This window comes from Sceloporus occidentalis, unplaced genomic scaffold (genome assembly GCF_023333645.1).
Source record: "Sceloporus occidentalis isolate IW3139 unplaced genomic scaffold, rSceOcc1.0.p SCAF_9, whole genome shotgun sequence".
Lineage (NCBI taxonomy): Eukaryota > Metazoa > Chordata > Lepidosauria > Squamata > Phrynosomatidae > Sceloporus > Sceloporus occidentalis.
Genome location: NW_028316989.1, coordinates 41,503,309 through 41,523,578, shown reverse-complemented (window position 1 = coordinate 41,523,578; position 20,270 = coordinate 41,503,309). Strand labels below are relative to the sequence as shown.

Genomic DNA, 20,270 nt, shown 5'->3' with positions numbered 1-20,270 from the left:
CGACTTACCTACTGTGCAGTGGCTTGGAAGGGTGGGGTTCCTTTTATCACAGTGTGTGTCTTTGTGTTTGTTTTAGCTTTCTGGCAGAATTACACGATTTCTCCCAGCTCTGTGTCTTCCAGGAAGGGATAGCAATCTGATGTTTTGGTTTTGCCCAACAGTGCCATTGGTCTGCCTACCAGAGATCAACTTGGAATAAGAGCCATGGAATCTTCTGGGGATGAACCACTGTGTGATTCCCCACCATCTGGAACAACATCCAGTACCTCCCAATATGGGCCTGATCCTAATTGCCTGTATCCCAAAGTCACTCAAAGACATACAGGCCATGTTATCCCCACTCCCTTTCCCCCCAACTATATTTCTGCCCTTTGGTTACAACTGTTTCATCCTATGCCACAAAATCACTGTGGGCCAGCAGCCAGTGGCTTATGGATCAGTACTGGTCCATGGACCACCACTTACCACTACATACTGCTTCTGCTGCCAGAAGCCTCTCTCTCAGTGGATTTTGCCTTTTGTCATGAAACATTTATGTGACTATGAAAAATACAAGCCTGGTCATGAGTTCTTTTTCTTGCTGTGTTGTCCTCTCTTTTCAAAACCATGATTGCTGTAGATTTTTTTTAAAAAAATTAATGATAAAAACAACCCCCCTCCCCCAGAAAAGTAATTTGCCCTGAATTGTAGTGCTGAAATGAAGAAAGCTAGACAAAGTAGCTTTGTGTGGGAAGACTGAGCTTTATTCATTCTTAAACAATCATCATCACCCTGGGCTCAGAATTCGGTTAATTCTAGATCTTTTAGCCACTTTGAATCCCAATTTTGGGGAGAAAGCAGGGTACAGATCATCATCTTTGTCTTTTACAAGCCCATTCTGGTTAGTGGTTCTCAGTTTTCAAAAAGCGCAGTATATCCTATAACCTTGAAGTCTGCCTATCCCCAAAATTAGGGCTTGTCTATACAAGGGAGAAAACCCACCTGCCTGCCCCCACGAAGCTGGTGCTGTAAGGCCACAGGATGTGCAGACTTATCCCTGGATCTGGTGTGATAAGGCCATACAATGTGTGGCCCTATCTGCACCGAACTCAGGTTATACCACCTTAATCTTGGTTTTAAAACCTCAGTTTTCAAGATTGGTGAAACAGATGGGCCAATTGAAGTGGCTTCCGGCCGCTTTAGAGGCGTGCCGATCATGCATTCTGGAAGCTATGCTCTGGTCCTTTGGGCTAGGAGCTGTGCTCTTCTCCTTTGGGCTGGAAGCTGTGCTCTGGTCCTTTGGACTAGATCAAAAAGGAGCCAGGATAATCCAACGCATGTGTGGACAGAGGGGTCCTGACCCGCTTCCAGCCAGAGTGGACTCAGGCCGCTCTTTTGTGCCTGTCTGCTCTGTCCCAGAGCTAGCAGGATACTCCAGTGTTTCTGTAGTGTGGACAATGGATCTGCCCTGGATTCAAGGTGGAGATGGGGAGGCAGGACAGATTGCTGCCTGGCAACCACTGCCATTTACCCCAGAGTCCAGATCAGTTCCCAGTTACAGAAAGAATTTTCCCTTCTTGGAGCTGCTGTGATCGGCTGCCTTGTTTCTGAAGTCAGAGCAAGCAACTGTGCATGAGCCACAGCAGCACCAACAAGGGAAAAACCTCTCCTGACATGTGTAGATAACTAACCAACTACCAGGTCAAGGAGTCCATGTGGACTTTTGTCCCTAGTGTAGACTTGCCTTTAGATTAGAAGTCTAGGTAGGTGTGCTTTTGGCAAACCTTAGGTGCTTTATAAATAATGACTAGTCACTAGCAATTTTGCCCTATGCAATATTTTATCACAAGAGTGGAGCAAAAGTCATTTTGGGCCTTCATACAACCCCAAAACATTCCCAGGAAATTTTGGCCCAAATCTGCAAACTGGGAATAGAGTTCCAGGTCTTTGCTGGAACTTTCCTAGCATTGCTTGTCTGTCTTATTAATATCTAATTGACTTCAATGTTGATAACTCCTGAGTATGCATAGGATCTGTTTTCTGACTACAGAGAGAGAGATCCCTATCTACATAGAAGAGATTAACATCTTTTAAATTAAATAGCAGTTGGGGGGAGCACTAGTTTACTTTCTTTTTAAACTGACTAATCTGCCAAAATGTGTTTTTCAGTGATGCATCACTGTAGTGTGACATCAATCCAAGATACTCTGGGGAAACAGAGTTTTAAAAAGCTTAAAATCATTCAGGCGTTTATAGGAAGTTTATGGCTCCAAAATTCAGTTTGGGAAATCTGATTACTTAAGACACTTAGAAGAGCAATAGACAGATGTACCAAACAACTGATGTTTGTGCAACCCCAAGGCACCAAAAATAGTATTCTGACATGTCTGTAATCTTTTCATGTTTATGACATTAAATCCCACTAAAACGTTGAAAAATATAAAGCATAATGAAACACCCACATGTTTTTTCACTCTGCTATTTCCTTCCAGTATGACAAAATATGTTGCTGATTTGTTTTTGTGTGTGTGTTTTTTCTAAAGAGAAAATGTAGAGTACTTATGTTACAGTTCAAAGCAATGAAGCAAGGCCACTGTGGGGATACTCCTAAAACAGTTTCCTAAGAAAACATAGCAAAATTACCCTCTCCCCATACCCACTGAAAGAGGTGGGCACCTGTCATGGATTAAGGGACTGGAAAAGCCTTTTTAAAAGTTAAATGCACCCCAACACCCTATTGGGCATAGGGAACAATTTCATTATATTTTTGGCAGTTTTGCCAGATTGACAGGTAAGGTAACTTTCAGTCTTTTCCTGTTAGAAAACAGCCATTTCTGAGCCTAAAATGGACCAGGGTGAAGGGGAGAATGTGCTCCAAAGTTTCCCCGATACTTCTTAGGGACATTTGGGGGCAAAAAAACAAAACCCTACTACCAAAAGTCAGCTTCCTAGGGTTCAAAACACTCTTTCAGAAGATTCCATTTGTTATATATGCAGTAGCAAGGATTCCTGCATTAATATACATAGCTTGCCATGAAGCCATTGTCTTTGTCTTTGTTCATAGATCTGCTAATGGATTGGACCTTGTGAATATATTTCAATTCAGGTTTTTTTTCTTCCTAGTCTTCCTTTGTAATTTACTTGTTCAAGGACTGCGGTTCTGTTCAGGAAAGTTGAAATGTTCTGCAACTGGTTTTGGGGTATTGCCATTTCTAATGTCAGATTTGTGTCCATTAATCCTCTTGTATAGAGGCTGTCCTTTTTGTCCAATGTAGGGTGTAGAGAGGCATTTCTGGCAAAAGATTGCATATATCACATTGGAGGAAAAGCAATTAAACGCACCTCTGATATTGTGGGTGATATTATTGGCCCCAGTAATATTTCTCCCAGAGAAGATATGGGGACAAAGTTGGCATCTGGGTTTGTGGCAGGGTTTTGTCATTGTATGTATCCATGTAACTGAGTAGTTGTTTAAGGGTTGTGTTATTCTCCTGAATAGCTCATTGATAATCCATTTGAATGGTCTCATATTAGAGGAGGTAGTCTTTCAGATACCCTGGCCAGAGATTGTGTGAGTGTGTTGCAACCACAATCTCCTAAGTTTTAAGAACAGGAGTTCCTACCCTGTAATTGCCAGAGTGCTTTCTGTTTAGCCCAGCATTGTCTAGTCTGACTGATGGCAATTCTCTTAGGTCTTGGGTCCACCTTCTTGGAGATACCAGGGACTAAACCCTGATGTTTAGAGCAAGGCTGAGGAACTATTGACCCACTAGGTGTTTTGAGATGTTCTCTGCTTTGAGTCCCATTTGGGAGAAAAGTGGGATACAAATCAAATAAATAAAATACTGCAACTCTCTTAACCATTGGCTATGCTGGCTGAACATCTGTGAGATCCTGGCAATGGGCTGCAGGACAAAAACATGTGACATACTCCTAGTGGCTGTCCAGATGTGAACTTGGAATTAAGAAAATTAAAGATTTGTGTAATTGAGTAATTAGGCTGTGGACATAGAGGTGGTCCTCTTCTTTATGCAATAATATATATTACTCCATTCACCTGAAAATGTAATAAGCCAGCCCAATTGCCTGTGTCTTCCGCACTGCTCTTGCCTAGACCCCTGCCTCCAAATCCTGAACAGATAGCACCACTGAATATAAGTTCAAATATCCTCTCAGGTATAAGTTTACTGGGGATAAAAAGTAATGGTAAAGGTAGTCCCTTGACATGAATGTCTAATCACAACTGACTGTAGGGAGCAGTGCTCATCTCCGTTACCATGCTGAAGAGCCAACATTGTCTGAGGACTGCTCTGATGTTCGTGTGGACAGCATAACTACACTGGACACTGTTACTTCCCACCAAAGTGGTACTTGTTAATCCACTTGCATATGCATGCTTTTGAAATGCTTGGTTAGCAGAAGCTGGGACTAGTGACAGGAGCTCACCCCATCATGCAGTGCTCAGGCCTCAAACTGCCAACCCTCTGATCTTCCGATCATCAGCATTGGCGTCTTAACCATTAAGCCACCTCATCCCATTTACAGGAAACATGAGAGTAGTGTGGTTGTGAGAGAAAATAGCAGTGGGAACCCATACATAAGTGTGTAATTTGCTCCTTGAAAGGAATACAAGGGAACTACGACATTTTTTATATAAAGCTTTTCCTTTTTAATTTTTGGGTTGTTTTTAGGAATGACTATACCGGAAGAAGATGCTGAGGTGGGACAGGGCAGCAAATATTGCCTGGTGGCGATAGGAAGACTCCAGGTAAAGATAATACTGTATTTTTGAAGCTTCAGTAAATTAATGCTGTGAATTGTTGAATTTCATTTAAATTCATGATTAGGCATCAGAAACTAATGAAATGCCATCCTTTCATCCCAAGTGAAAGAAGAGATGGGCCCAGCTGCTCCATCAAGCCAAGGCCCAGCAGCTGATGAAAGGTCCTTCTTTCACCTCCAACTGCCACTGCTTTGGCTTCAGAGGGAGAGAAGAACTAGCAGTATCTGCTGGACTTAAATCTTCTCCTCCACTGCCATCCGCTTTTCCTTTTGTGTCATGTTTAATTTAGATTGCAATCTTGAGGCAATTTCTAATCTACACTGGGAGGTTTTCTGGCTGAAGAAGGAGTTATGCATACACTAAACAAATAAAGATGGTTATAGAAAGCAAACAATGCCCAGTACAAACTGGCTAATATCTTATTGGTAAATTTTTGGGGGGAGGGATACATATTGCATAGCAGCAATATAAGTTTACCAATGATTGTGGAAAATTGGGGATTTTGGCCAGTAGTGGCTCTTTGGGTATTCTTGTTGATGTGTGCCTTCAAGTTGTTTCTGATTAAAGTTTTCTGATTAAAGTTTTTTCACTGCAAGATTTTTTTTTCATTGCCTTCCTCTGAGGATGAGAGAATTATCTACCCAAGTTCACCCAGTGGGTTTTCATGGCTGAGCAGGGATGAAACCTGTGGGACCTTGGTCTCCCAGCATCCTAGTTCAACACTCAAAACCACTACACCACCATGGCTGTGGTTTTATCAGATTCAGATGTTGTCTATGTTCCATTGAACATGTCCTGCTGCCCCCTCAGCTAATCTCCTATCCTTAAATGTGGTGTGTGACCCTGTCTCTTATGTTCCCATTTCAATGTTTTAAGTGTATGTTTAAAACCTACAGTGTGTGGTTCAGGTTTTAGTCTCCATGATTTTGGGGAGGCCAACTTCCTTGTTCATCTCTGCATTGCAGTCATAATCCCGATTAAATTTAAAGCTTAAAAAGTCCCAAGGAGAGTGGAGATGTGACCCAAGAAGTTTCTTTTGCAGATGATAACAGCTGCCAAAATAAACTATTATCTAGAAATAGGTCTTGTTGCATATGGAGCAATCAAACATGTCTTACATAAGGAATGCTGTGAGTGACTGAAGAGGTCATAGCATACACTGGGAGATGGGTCGATTTAATCATAAAGAAGTTGCCAGGGGATGGGGAGAGCATATATTATGGACTATTTTTCCTTCTAGGAAGTAAATCATCCAGCTGGAAGCCAGTGACCTTCTTAATCCTCAGATTGGCATCCTGACACTCTTGCTGTTCAGGGGACAATGTTAAAGAAAAAAAAAAGAAACATACGTGCTGTTTGTGCCTGAGAAACTGATCTGGCACTGTGGGGTGTGGAGGAGAGGTCATAGAAAAGAGATCTTGCTTGCAGCCTTTGTCAAGAATTCACAGATTTTCTTATAAAGTCTCCACTGTTGTCATTATTCCCTCCATTTGCCAGGATCCATCTCACTGCAGCCAAGAGTTAGGTGCATTGGTCTTAAATCAGAGCTCAGAAAGTTAACCCTGGGCATGCTGTCTGGGGATTCTGGGAGTCATATACACCCCCCCCCAAAAAAAAAACTTTTCAGAGTTCTGTCTTAAAGTATTTGAATATACAGCATCGTTTAAGTACTTTGCTCAAAAATCATTGTTCTTTTTCTGTAATGTATACAAAGCCCAGACTTTTTTGTTTCATTTACAATCTGCAAGTTTTTTCTTTCCTTCTTCTTTTGGAGATGCCACAGAAAGAGATAAATACATCTGTCCCTCTGCAGTTTTAAATGAAATGTGATTCTCAGCAATGTCAAAACTTGACATGGAACTTTGTCTGAAACCAAGATTTTATCCTGGCTAATATACTGTATACGGTATTCTTCTTGCATGTTTAAAAGAGTGCAAAGGGGGAATGGAACATAAGAGCTCATCTTGGCTCATTCATATAGGACAGGAATGGCCAACTGGGGCAAGGATTTCTCCCCCCCCCCACACACACACATATGCCATTACAAGCTGCACCCACTTGTTCCATCCCAAGGTGTACATATATCACCCAAAATAATGTCCAAGGGTGACACAGGGTACCTTCCAATATATTTCTGAATATGAAGGCATTGGATGAGCATGCAATTTGCAGCCATTTGGGGGGGTGTTTTAGCAAGGTTTTTGGCAAAACCACCAGAAGGCCATGCAAAACAATTATAAATTTGGGGAGTTGGAGACTGGCAGAAGGCTATGGGATCCATGGAAATGGGGCTTGGGGCCACATGTGGCCCACAGAGCTCACTTTTATCGCCCCTGAAATGTCAGTTGGGCGTATTGAAACTAGTGTCATGCTATAGTTTAGGAAAATAATTATTGTGCAGATTCCCCATCATCCCCCCCCCCCAAAAAAAAAAAAACAGTAGCTTCACAGATTGACACAGAAGTTAATCCTTCACTTTAACAAAACAATTATTTTAGGTTTTGGGAATTCTTTTAGAAGATGGGTGGCTCTCTCACTCCCAGAAAGAATAAGACAGGAGACATCAGACAAAGGATTAAAACTGAAGGGAATGCATCACTTGGCTCTGTGCTGATTTGTTGTTCTAAGATGCCTGCTGTCTTAGCATTTTTAAAGCATGAGAACACAGAAGAGAAAAAAATAGTGAGAGGATGGATGGATGAAATGTGGCTGGGGGTGAATTCTGTGCTCAGCAGGAATCCCTTAGGTAATTATAGCCTTTTCATTATGTCAGGCCATTTAAAACTGGAGGCTTTCCCCATCCCTTTATTGGCATGTGTAGAAGTCATTGGAGTCTTGTGGAGTAAGGAGTAGCCACTGTGACTTCTTCAGTTTTCCTTTAATTTGTACAAATTATATTTTCTTGTTCTTATATACTTATTGGTATATAGTAAATGCAATGAACCCATTTGTACTCCTTTAGTATATTTATTGTTAATGTAGAGCTAGACGCTTGAGTAATTAAGTTAAATGTTTTCTTCACCATCACCACCATTTCCTTCTCTCTTGGCTTCCTCTTCTCCCCCTTTCTCATTCTGCTTCCCACCCCCACCACACCCCTGCTTCAGTAGCTCACATAGGTGGAAAGGTTTGGTAAGGTTGGAGCTATTAGCTTGGAGCTAAAAGGTTCAGGTAGCTAAATCCATGCCCTCCCTCATTTCTTCTCAGAAGTAAGTTTCACTGAACTCTGTGAAATTTAACTCACTAGTTATAGGATTGCTACTTCCATTTCTGATATGTAAAACACATGAAGAATAAAATGAATGAGTGCAAGAATAACTTTATTTCATTAATATTACATTGCAAAATTACACAAACTAATTAATTAATAAATATTAAAGATTTGTACAAAATAGCAGGCTTGTTACATATCTGAAATGAACAAATTGTTCCTTATATTGGGACCTTGATATCTGTGGGGATCCATTCCAGACCCTCTGCCCCATGGATTCCAAAATCTGCAGGACCTCAAGTCCCATTGTCCCCACACTGCCATTAGGGACAGTGGGACTTCAGATGACGTCCTGTTGTCCTTAGTAGCAGTGCGGCTACATATACACGCCACCACTGGGAATGTGCACACCACTGGGCTGTTTCTAATGTCTCAGCTCATTGGGGACAATGGAGGTTTGTCATCTGCTGATGCTTAAATCCTTGGATGGCAATCTGAAACATCACTCCTTTAACAAACAAGGGTTTTGATGAGTTAAGTGAATGGGGGAGGTGGAAAGAAGAGAAAAGCAATGTAAATCTGTGACAAAACTCAATTGAGATCCCATGCCTTTCCCAATTTTATAGTTTCTAGATATGATGGACTCCCACCATCCCAAGATAATTTGTATTTTGAGGTTTGAGGCCATATGGAAAAAAAGTAGCTACCTTGGGAGAAATAACTTTAAAATGGCAAAAAGAGCACTTTTGATGTATCCAATAACAGCATGAGTCCCTAGGGGTTAAAAATGACAACCTCCCAGCCATTCTCTGTGAATCCTATGGCTTGTTCCGCTGGCAGGTTAAAATGTTTTAAAAGAACGGGCTGGGGTGTTGTATTGTTTTAAGGTGTTTTAAACACGTTTATCTTTTTAAAACTGTAATTTATTCTTTTAATTAGTAATCTATTTTAATATTTTAATAATTTAATTCTATTTTAAATTCTATGTATCACTTTTATCTGTTTTTAATTATACTATTCTTTTAGTATTTTATATTAATTGTACTGTTCTTTTAATTGTAATGTTTTTTTTTAATATTTTGATCTGCTCTGGGGTCAGTTTTGGGAAAAGAGCAGGATGATAATAACTACTACTACAATAACAATAACTAAGTGATTCCATTTATGGCAATAGATTAGTCTCCCAATCTCTAATGTTTCACATTAATGCATTAATTTTCAAACCTAGCATTCCAAGCTGATTCATATTGATACAGTTTTATATTTCTTTAAAACAGATCCTTCTGCATGCTGCTTGGGTGAATGATAGTGCGGGGCAAAACCAATTGGAGCAGTACAATTGCCCACTCTTTCTTTAGAAAGTGGAAGACTTGCCAATAGATTTTGCTATTATAAAGACAGTCTTGATGTGTTGATTTTCCACCCCATTTCTTATTGCTGAGCATCCCTAATTCTTTTTTTCAGGTGACCAGTTCTCCAGTGTGCATGGACATGAATGGCATGTCGGTCCCCACAGAATTTTTATCTAGGCACAACTCAGATGGAATCATCACCTTTGTTGACCCAAGATGCATCAGTGTTATTGGCTACCAACCTCAGGTTTGTTCTTTTTTACAGAAGGTGGAATGTTTGGGAGTTCATCTCCCATCTCTTTCTTTAAGGAAGGATCATGGTCAGAAACAAGAAAATATGATTCCAGAGATACATAGTGGAAAATGAGAGGTGGGGACACAATTCTAACACTAAATTATGCTACATATCTACTCAGAAATAATTTCTGTGAAGATAAACAGCATCTGATTCCAAGTATATGTGTATACTTATGGCCACTTGGGCACCTCCAGAAGTTTAAAGCTATGGCTGAGATCATATATAACAATTTTATATCCTCTCACAGCCCTGCATATGTCATGCCCAAAGATGGACCTCTTCTGCTGGCCTTTACCAATGGGGAAGGATGGGAGGGAGGGCAGAGGCAATTCAGACCATGGAGAAGTTGGGCTTAGCTAAGGGCCCAAATAGGCAGGCCAAAATAAAGGTGCTTCGGGTCACTTTGGAGGTATGCTGTTTAAAAGACACACACATCTGAAGAGGCCAGAAGCTGCGCCAAAGCTGTGCTCCAGTCCTTAGGACTGGAGCGTGGCTTTGGTGCGATTTCCGGCCTCTGTGGACACACACATCATTTAAACAGCATACCTCCAAAGTGACCCAAAGCAGCTTTATTTTGGCCTGTCTGTTTGGGCCTTAAGTCAGGCTGGGAAGGGAGAAATTAAAGTGTGCTCTCAGATTGACCTCACTTGCCTTTTCCTTCCCTTGGGAGCCCAGAGCAGCCACATCTTCATGGTTGGAATAACCATCCCCGCCTGTAAGCAACAGCAGCAGGAGGCCTTTCCACAGTTTGACAGCTGCTGTGCTGGGAGTTTTTTGGACAGAGTCCAAGGGTAAGGTAATAGGTTTCTGCTTTCCATCCAAAAGGCGGCTCACGAATGTATGAACCACTTACATTTGCAGGCATGTAAGTCACTATCATAGGGTTGCCAGAGTAAAAATTGGAGAAAGCTCCTGTACCTTTAGTCGCTGTGTAAAAAAGGGCATTTCAGCAGATGTGGGTCATCAGCAATCACCTGTCAAACTTCCTTCTTCTTTGCAACTGCTAAAGGTACAGGAGCCCTGTCAGGCTTTCATTCTGGCAACTCTGCACTAACAAGATGAAAGCCTAAATTAGCTTCCAGGTTTATGGTTCTGATCCTAATTCAGGTTACTGAGAAACAGATTTCGGTGCAGCTTATTTGCTTCTGTGATGTTATTCTCTATCGTATTTTTGAGGTTGGAAGTAGCTGCAGAAACACAAACCCTGGTCTGAGTGCGTGTTGTATTTGTATTTTTAAAATGGCCATACCAGTTTCAAGAGCAATTTGGAAACTGTGATAATTAGGTTTGTTAAGGAAAACAAGAGAGAGGACCTGTTGAAAAAGCATTGGTAGGGACCAGTTTGTGCAGTTGAGTATCAAAGGGACAGAAGCATGGAGCAAGGCTGCCTTTACTTTTGCTCTGGCAAATGAGTTGCTCAGATATAAAATATAGATTGTACTGTTTTATACTACCAGGTAAGCCTTTATTACTCTTTCACATCAAATAAATCTGGTTGCTCTAGAGAGCTGCTGTTCCAGCTGTGAACCATAATGTTATTGTCTACAATGGTTAATGGACATTTGGTTTCGGTCTGCATCATTGGACTAGATCCATGCAGCCCCTGTGCAGTGTTTTATCCACACATAAACCTCTGGTGGGCCCAGGAACAGTATCCACATTGTAAGATGGTACACTAATCTTCCCCAACCTGCTATCCTTCATATGTCCAAGACCACAGCTCCCATCAGCTCCAACCAACATGGTTAGTGGCTGATAATGAAGTAGTACAAGGTGTTGGTTATCACCTTTAAAGCCCTACGTGGCTTGGGCCCGGGTTACTTGTGGGAACGCCTCTCCCTACACAATCCGCCCCACATTCTTAGAATAACAGGAAAGAATGTATTAGAACATGTTCCAACTAAGCTCATATCGACTTCTCAAAGAGCTTTTACATCGTCTGCCCCAAAACTATGGAATGACCTCCCGGAAGAGATCCGTCTTATTACCTCCTTAGACTCTTTTAAGAGGGCACTTAAGACAGATCTCTTCCGGCGAGCTTATCCACCCGACCTGTTGTAATATCATCACTATATCACTGGATAAATTGTTGCATTACCACTCGATGGACTTAGCTTTATATTAACTGTACTATTTTATCGATGCATTCTTAAAATGTATTTTAAATGTATTTAATTCTGATGTATCTGTTTTAACTGGTTGAAACCCCGCCTCAATCCATTCGGGAGAGGCGGGAAATATAAATAAACCATTATTATAGTCTCCAATCTCTATAGAGAGCACCATATTGTCGAAAGTGTTGTACACATATTGAAGTTTACCAAAACTGGTTCTCTGATGCCTTGGAGCATTTGGCAAGTGTTTTATTTTAGGTTTGTTTTGTTGTGTTTTGTGTACTTCTTCACCACCTTTCTTCTCTTTTTGTGGATGACTTATTAGGATCTTTTGGGGAAAGACATTTTAGAATTCTGCCATCCAGAAGATCAAAGCCATTTGAGGGAGAGCTTCCAACAGGTAATGTTCTGCTTATTTATTCAGGTTTATTGCATTCACCCTTCTGCCTTCAGCCCCTTCTTATGTATTTTAATGTAATGGCTGTTGAATTATGCAGTTGAACTATGAGGGGATGCTGAAAAGTTTTTAACCTAACCCACTTCTCAAAATCTGAGCATAATTTTGTCACTGTAGTTTGTTCTTTTGTATTGTAAACTGCCAATTTGCAGGATCGTTGCTCTAATTTCTGAATTTTTTCAGTTCATTGATAGAACCATGCCAACAAAAAGTATGGAATTTTCAATTGCTGAACTCCAGGCTGTCATGAAGTTCATGTTCCTGCAGAAGAAAACTCAAAAGAAAATCCATGAGTATGATGCAAACATTGAGTAACAAGTGCCCACCATACGCAACGTTGAAGAAGTAGTTTGTCAACTTTCAGCACAGAGATTTTGAGAATGAAAATGTAGCAGGGTCTGGGAGGCCATCAACAGAGTCAACTCCTGAAATTCTTGAACATGTTCACTATTTGATTTGGACAGATCGATGAATATCAACTAAAATAATTGCTGAGACACTAGAGATATCCCAGGAATATAATTCATGAGCAGTTGGCTATGAGAAGCTGTCAGCCAAGTGGGTGCTGAAATGATTGAATGTTGACCGGAAATGAAATTGAGTGGATACTTCCAATTTGATTTTGCAGCCTTTTGAGTAATCTGGTGATTTTTTTTTTGGGGGGGGGGGAGCAAGTCACTATTGTTGATAAAACATGGTTCCATCACTATGATTGGGAGACCAAAAAAATGGTCCTTTAAGTGGTGGCACTTGGGTTCTTCATTGTTGCAGAAATTCAAGACTCAGATGTCAGCAAGAAACGTCATGGCCACAGTTTTGGGGGATAAGGATATTTTGATGACTATCTTTGGAAGGGTGAAACAGTTAATGCAGAATATTACTCTAACTTGCTGTGCCGACTAGAGGAAGCATTGAAGGAAAAATTGTGAGGGAAGCAACAGAAAAATGTTTTGCAAGACAATGCACCTGCTCACAGAGCTGCAAAGTAGTAGATGTTCTGAAGAATTTGAGGTTTGAATGCATAGACCATCTACCTAATCACCAGATCTTGCTCCATTTGACTATTTCTTGTTTCCACACCTTAAAAAGAATTTAAAAAGAAGGAAATGTTCGAATAATTTGATGTGATATTCAGAGCAGTGACCAGACATCAGAATTTATTTATTTATTTTTATTTGGGAGGGTTAAAGAAACTTGAGAAAGGATGTGCCAAGTGTATCGAACTTTGGAGTAAGTGTATGGAATAGCATGTAAGTTTCATGACTGCAGGTCATTCCCTTCTTGGTAAGGCTGAGAACTTTTCAGCACCCGCTCATATAACATGTTGATAAATATATGGATACAACCTCCAAGACTTTTATATTTTAATGATTTTGTTGTTGTTGTTATGTAGCAGTCGTCTACATAATACATAATACATTCATTGGAAGATAACATCCTAATGTTGCTTCACACTTCTTTACTTTAACAGCAAGAACAGCACAAGAAATGCAACAACACTAGACCTTGCACATTCGTTCCCATCATTCTATGCAAAATACACTTTTACAAATTCCCCATCATTAGACAAAACAACAGCGAAAGGCTGTACAGAGTTGAAATAAAAATCTTAGAGTGCAACAGTAAAATAAACTAAAATCAAGATTTGCCAGAGATATCAATCAGAATATGCTAAAGCGGTTTGAGGAAGCAGGGAGGTAGATGTCCCTCTAGAACAGGAGTGGGAATTTTGTGTCCCTCTTTGTGTTGAAGTATTGCAACTCCCAGCACACCTTACAGAATGGCCAGTGGTAAAAAGTGCTGTGACTTGTAGTTCAACAACATCTGGAGCACTGTGCAGTTCCCACCTCTGCTATAGATAGTTGCATCACTTCCTTGCTGCCATGGAGAAGATCTTGTTCCATATTGACACTTACTATTCTTCAGACTGTTAAAACAAAAGCAAGATTTTCAGATACACACAATGTGTTGGCTTAACTGTCATCACAGAATTCAGGGCATTTTTTCCTGCCCGTTTCTGCCAGGCTATATATATTTATGTTATCAGTTAATTGCTTTTGGAAAATACCACCCATACTAAAATTAATATTTTCCAAATTGTTTACTTAAAATCACCAAGAATAAATGTATTATTCCTGCATGCTTTGGCTCTGGATGCAAATAACTGAAATATAACATAGAGCATACAGCAGAAACAGACCAACATATGGAAGCAATTCCAATTCTAGCTTTGGGTTTCCAGAGTACCATCAGAATTCTTGTCATTGCAGGACAAATTAATTCCAGTTTGGCCAAGTAGTTTTGCATGTGACCAAGAACACCTTCCAGACGCCCTTCTTGACATATTTAGCAGTGAGTCATATTACTCATGACTGGAATTAAAACCTGATTAATTTACTAGTAGAAATTCTGATAGCTAATTTGCTAAGGTTATATATGAAATCTGAAAAATCTTCTGAGTTTGTTCCCTTAAATATTTTGCTTGCATATTCAGGATATTTATTGGGAAAAAGGAGATATGATAAATTTCGTGAAGGTGGGATTTTCCAAACAGTTATTTCATACTTAAATCCAAGCTAAGTACTTTAGTCTTAGATCAAAAACACACTGCAGAAATAATCCAGTTTGACACCACTTTAACTGCCCTGGCTCAGTGCTAGGGAATCTTGGGAACTGTAGCTTTGTGAGACATTTAGCCTTCTCTGTCAGAGAGCTCTGGTGCCACAATTCCTTGGATTCCCTAGCACTGAGCCAGGCAGTTAAAGCAGTCTCAAACTGGATTTCTTCTGCATTGTGTTTTGGATCTTATCATCATCCTTGTTCATGTTGCTGACCGGTTGGCTATTTCACAGGGTGCATGCCTATATCTTGACAGTCAGCATGGTTGAGTGGTTTGAATGTTGGACTAGAATTTTGGGAGACCAGGGTTCAAATCCCCACTCAGCCACTGAAACTTACTGGGTGGCCTTGGGCAGGTCACACTCTCTCAGCCTTTGAGAAGGGCATTCTGAAAAAATATTGCCAAGGAAACTCCATGATAGATTTGTTCATCTTAAGGTTGCCATATGTTGAAAATGACTTGAAGGCGCATGATGATGACAACAAGTCTATTATTGTCCTCAGTCTGATTATTGAAACATCTACTGTTCCTTTTAGTTACCAAGCTGTTGCTCATCATTATTGGCTTATTCAGATTGTTGACCAGTTTGCTCTTTTACTCAGTACTGGGTATTGCCCATGCTGTTGTGTTGCTTCTGGGAGGCCCATTTACATCATGCAGAGAGTATAGAGAGAGATCTTGTAGCACCGTTGAGACTATCTAAAGAAAGAAGCTGACAGCATGAGCTTTTGTAGACTTAAGTCTACTTTCTCAGATGCATTTAGTAGAGTGGTAAGCCAGGGACAGACTTATATATGCCCTAGGTGTGTGAGAATGTCAGTGTCAACCATGCAGAGAGTGTTGTCTTCCACTTTAACTACCATAGCAACATCTTGGGGAATCCTGAAGTATGTAGTTGTGTTGTGCACTAGAGTCCTCTGGATGAGAATTCTGTATAGCCCTTTCCCTAGACTTCCAATCCTAGGATTCCATGAAATGCTGCCATGGTAGATAAAGTGGAATATAGTGCTATAACTATGCAGTGCCAGTGGGGCCCCAGTCTAGTGTTAGGCAGTGAGATGATGATGATGATGATGATGATGATGATGATGATGATGATGATGATGATGATGATCCTGCCTCTCCCTACAGATCGAGGCAGGTTACAGAAATACAATTAATACAATAAAATACATAGTAAAAGCAAATCTATACACTGCACTTTTTTTAAAATCCCCCATCCTGCAGATTCCTGAACTCTTTAGTTGTACTGGAGATACTTGTCTATAATAAATCTGACTTTTTTGCTTCCCAAAATAAGTGGCAGGGATCCAGTGGCTCCCTATTCGTCATCATAAGCACTCCTTTTTCCCCTGGCTGTTGTCATGGCTGTAATATCTGTGATTTATTATTCCAGCAGCCGTGTAAGATAAAATTGAGATTCTGTCATCAAAAAACCTGGTAATTGATGTATTATTTCGAGAGTGATGGGTGTGTGATAGGCCGTTGAGAACTGGGCATTTTTGAATTGCTGACCTTGTAAGGCAAACCCTTCCAGGGAAGGTTTTTGCAGTGTTTGGCCAGTTGCCAGTATCTGTTACAAAGTTTTCACTTCCTGGAGGAGATAAAGTCGTTCATTGGGGTGGGAAAAATTAGGTTTGGACAAAACACTTGGAGGCCAAGAACAACAAACAGATTTTTATATCAAGGTTGGAATGGATGGCTGTCTAATATCCATTAGGAAACTCTTCAGCTGGTCATTTACACACAAGTTCTGTTTCATTTATGATCCCTTTTTGGGGTGTGGCAATAGAAAGTTGTTGTTGAAAGGATGTGTCTCATCTGACTGAAGTCAGGGCTTTATCTCAAATAAAACATTCTCTCTTGGTTCTTTTTTCATCATTACTCTGGATTTCTGAGAACTGTAAAAATCTTTTGCTTCTCCTGGTGGCACTTGAGATTCCAATTCACTAGTTGCAGAGCCTGGAAGCAACTCATTATGGGAGCAGGGAGACAAAAAAAAGCTACTAATCATTAATTCCATTTCCCAATAACCAAGGTATAACTAAATTGTTGCTATTATAACTTAGGGAGGGCCACTGAGTTCTTTTTGTTGCATAACTATTTTATAGTTCATTTTGTAGTGTAGTGGTTTGAGTGTTGGACTATGACTCTGGAGACCAGGGTTGGGATCATCGCTCAGGCATGGTAACTCACTGGGTGACTTTGAGCAAGTGACACTCTCTCAGACTCAGAAGGTAGGAATGCAACCTACCTTCTGCATTCTTGCCTTCTTACAGTTCCTAAACTGTAACATGCACTTGGAATGCTTTTTTAAAACAAAGCAGGGGTGGATGCTTTTTTGATGATGCCCATCATATCACATTACCAGCTAGTCTGGCTCAGGCTGTAGAAGTTGTTCATAGTGTTGTTGTGTGCTTATAATATAGTACTATGCAGGTATTCATTCTTATATTTGTGCTTATACAGTAATATAATATACTGTACAGTAATATAAGTTCTGCATTTCAATTATATCCATTTTTTGCCAGTTCTCTGTGCCTAGACTGTAGAGTAAATGAGGGACTTCTCTATAGTAAATGCTCTAGCCCCCTTTTTTGGTCTTGTAGAACTGTTTATTGTCTCAGTTGTATTTTAGATTCCCCTGTAACCACTTTTGGATAATACCCTATAAGTGGAACATTCACCGCTGAGATATACCTAATTCATCATCACAACGCGCAGTTTTCTCACCTTGACTTTTCCAATGGCTTCTACAGGTTGTGAAACTGAAAGGCCAGGTGCTGTCTGTGATGTATCGTTTCCGTATCAAGAACCGGGAATGGATGTTAATCAGGACGAGCAGCTTCACTTTTCAGAATCCTTATTCAGATGAGATTGAGTACATCATATGCACCAACACGAATGTAAAGTATGTGTTTTGAAACTTCCCAAGTGCCTTCCTCAATAAGACATCTGTTTAATATATCCTTGTTTCCTTTTGCATTCTCTTTTTTAAAAACAAACTTATACTATCTGCAGTAGGCATCAGTTGATGTATTTCAAGCCATTTCCCATGTTGCATGAAAGTAAATCCCAGCATATTACTGAGTGTACACTTGAGAGGAAATCCTATGATTCCTGGTTTTCTGCTTGGATGACTAGAGTCCTTCTGGGCTGGTTAACTGCAGTATCCCTTCCTGCTCCTGTTGGAGGGGAACTGTGGAACAATCAGAGTTCAAGCTAATCTGTCTTTCCATTTGTAAACTTACCAGAAGTCACAAAGACTAAGATAGCTGTACCCTACTGCCAGGTTCCCTAACTCAGGCCTTGCATCGGGAAGGAAGACAAATAACCAAATGCCACATAGTCATCTGCCAAAGTGCATACTCTTTGGCTGTAGAAGGTTAGCAACATTAAATTATTATAATCAGAAATTGGAGAACAGTTACTAAGTTTTCCAGGATATGATTGTAATGCAGAGGTGTACATACATGTTCTCCAGCACTTTAATGGCTTAAACTTAGATGCATTAACTTTCATGGACTGCAGCCAGAAGAATACATATTATAGAACACACTCAAACACAGAAGAGGGACACAAAATACCATTTACTTTTGCTAAAAACAATTTTTCAGATACTATTGTTAAACTCCTCTGTTTTGCTCTAACGCCCTGCTTCCATTCACCTTGTCAGCTGAGGCCAAACTGAAGATACAAAATGATCAGGGATTTATCAGTGGTGGTGCCTTCATAACTGAACTTTGTCCTAAGGAAACCTTGTCTGAACTTTTAAAAACCTGGTTGAGATACGTTTAATAGAGCTATCAAGCTGAAGGGATAATTTTCTTTTGCTAAGTTGTTTGCGGGGGGGTTGTTTTTAATCTTTCACTGTTGGTTCACTGTTTTTAGGCCTGTGTGTGTGAATGTTTGTGTGTGTTTCTTAATGCTGCTTTAAAGTTTTGTTATGATAGTCTGGAAGCCATCTTCAGAGTTTGAATAGTTTCCAACTAAGAGTTATAAATCTGACAATAAATAAATATCTGTTCCACATGCGCAAAATGTAGAAGCAAATAATCTTCTGTTTCTGTATTATCCAGAGGTCTTCAAATGCCTGGTGTTTAAATTAGCTAGTGCTCTCTGTTCCCCCCAGTGTTTTCCTTTCAAGGCTGTGTGTAGAGGCCTTGCAGTGCTCTCTGGGAGAAATGAAAGGGTATAGCCTTCCTTGGATCTTGTTGTATTCACTCTCAATGAGCCTATCTAGCAAAACATCCAGTCACATTATCCAAATATGGAGGTTGGCTGCTGCCACATCTCCAGGTCAATGCTCTCTTCTAGGAAATCAATTAAAGGGGTATGTGACATTCCTCCTTTTTTAAAGAGATGCTGGCAGTGCAGCTGCAGAAATATAAATATCAGAAGGAGCTAGAATGGCCATATAGTGATCATTTCTATATCGTGTTCCATCTTTTTGAGAGGGTTATCTGTAAATACATAAAGGCTATTATGGTTGGTATTTGTACACAATGGTTCTGTTCCTACAGGTGGCTATTTTACCATTGGCTCAATTGCTGTGTGATAATGGATGCCACATGGACGAATAGTTTGATTCCTTGCACCCCAGCAGAGCACATTGCTGAGGCTTGCCCTGAGCTCCTTTCTTGAGAATATACTGACATAAGCTCCCTATAGGGAAGGTGGACTGTTTAAGGCAGGATTTATCAACGAAGAAAACAAAAATAATGACCACAGACAATAAACATAATTTTAAAGTAGAAGATGATGACATTGACGTAGTTCAAGATTTTCCATACCTTGATTAATCAGAGTGGAAACTGCAGTCAAGAAATCAGAAGAAGAGTTGTACTTGGAAGGGCAGCTGTGAAGGAACTGGACAGGATCCTGAAGTGTAAAAATATATCACTGAATACCAAAGTCAGGATGGTTTGTGCTCTAGTATTCCCCATTACTATGTATGCCTGTGAAGTCTGGACAATGAAGAAAGGAAGAAAATCAACTCATTTGCAATGTTAGAGAAAACTTCTACAGCTACCATAGACTGCTAAAAAGGACAAAAACAAGTGGGTCTTAGAGCAATAGTCTGAACTATCCCTAGAAGCCAAGATGACTAAACTGAGACTGTTGTACTGTTGTATACATAATGAAAAGACAGGGCTCACTAAAAAAAGACAATTATGCTTGGTGAAGCAGAAGGCAGTAGAGAAAAAGGAAGAGTTATCTGTATTACCTTCACAAAATGCAGGCCTGTGACTAACATCCTCATTTCCCTCTCCTGTATGATTTTTAACATCTTTGCCTGATGAAGTAGTCAGTGGAGCTTCAAAAGCTTGCAGCATATATTTTATGCATTTTGGTTGGTCCAATGAAGGTATCACGCTTTTGTGCATTGTGGATGTTATTGTACTATTCTGTATAGAATGAAATGTTTAAAAACTCTCCCAAACTATCAAGATGGA

General features: G+C 40.2%; 1 protein-coding gene across 6 annotated transcripts in view; it reads left to right on the top strand.

Moving 5' to 3' along the window:
• ARNT2 (aryl hydrocarbon receptor nuclear translocator 2) overlaps nt 1-20,270 on the top strand; it is a 109,622-nt gene that overhangs the window by 62,695 nt on the left and 26,657 nt on the right. For all 6 annotated transcript variants that reach the window (XM_089539073.1, XM_089539070.1, XM_089539072.1 and 3 more), the window contains 4 exons: nt 4,671-4,747; nt 9,438-9,572; nt 12,063-12,137; nt 17,574-17,725. In XM_089539073.1, coding sequence (XP_089395199.1) covers nt 4,671-4,747; nt 9,438-9,572; nt 12,063-12,137; nt 17,574-17,725 — 439 coding nt within the window. The remainder of the gene's footprint in view (nt 1-4,670; nt 4,748-9,437; nt 9,573-12,062; nt 12,138-17,573; nt 17,726-20,270) is intronic.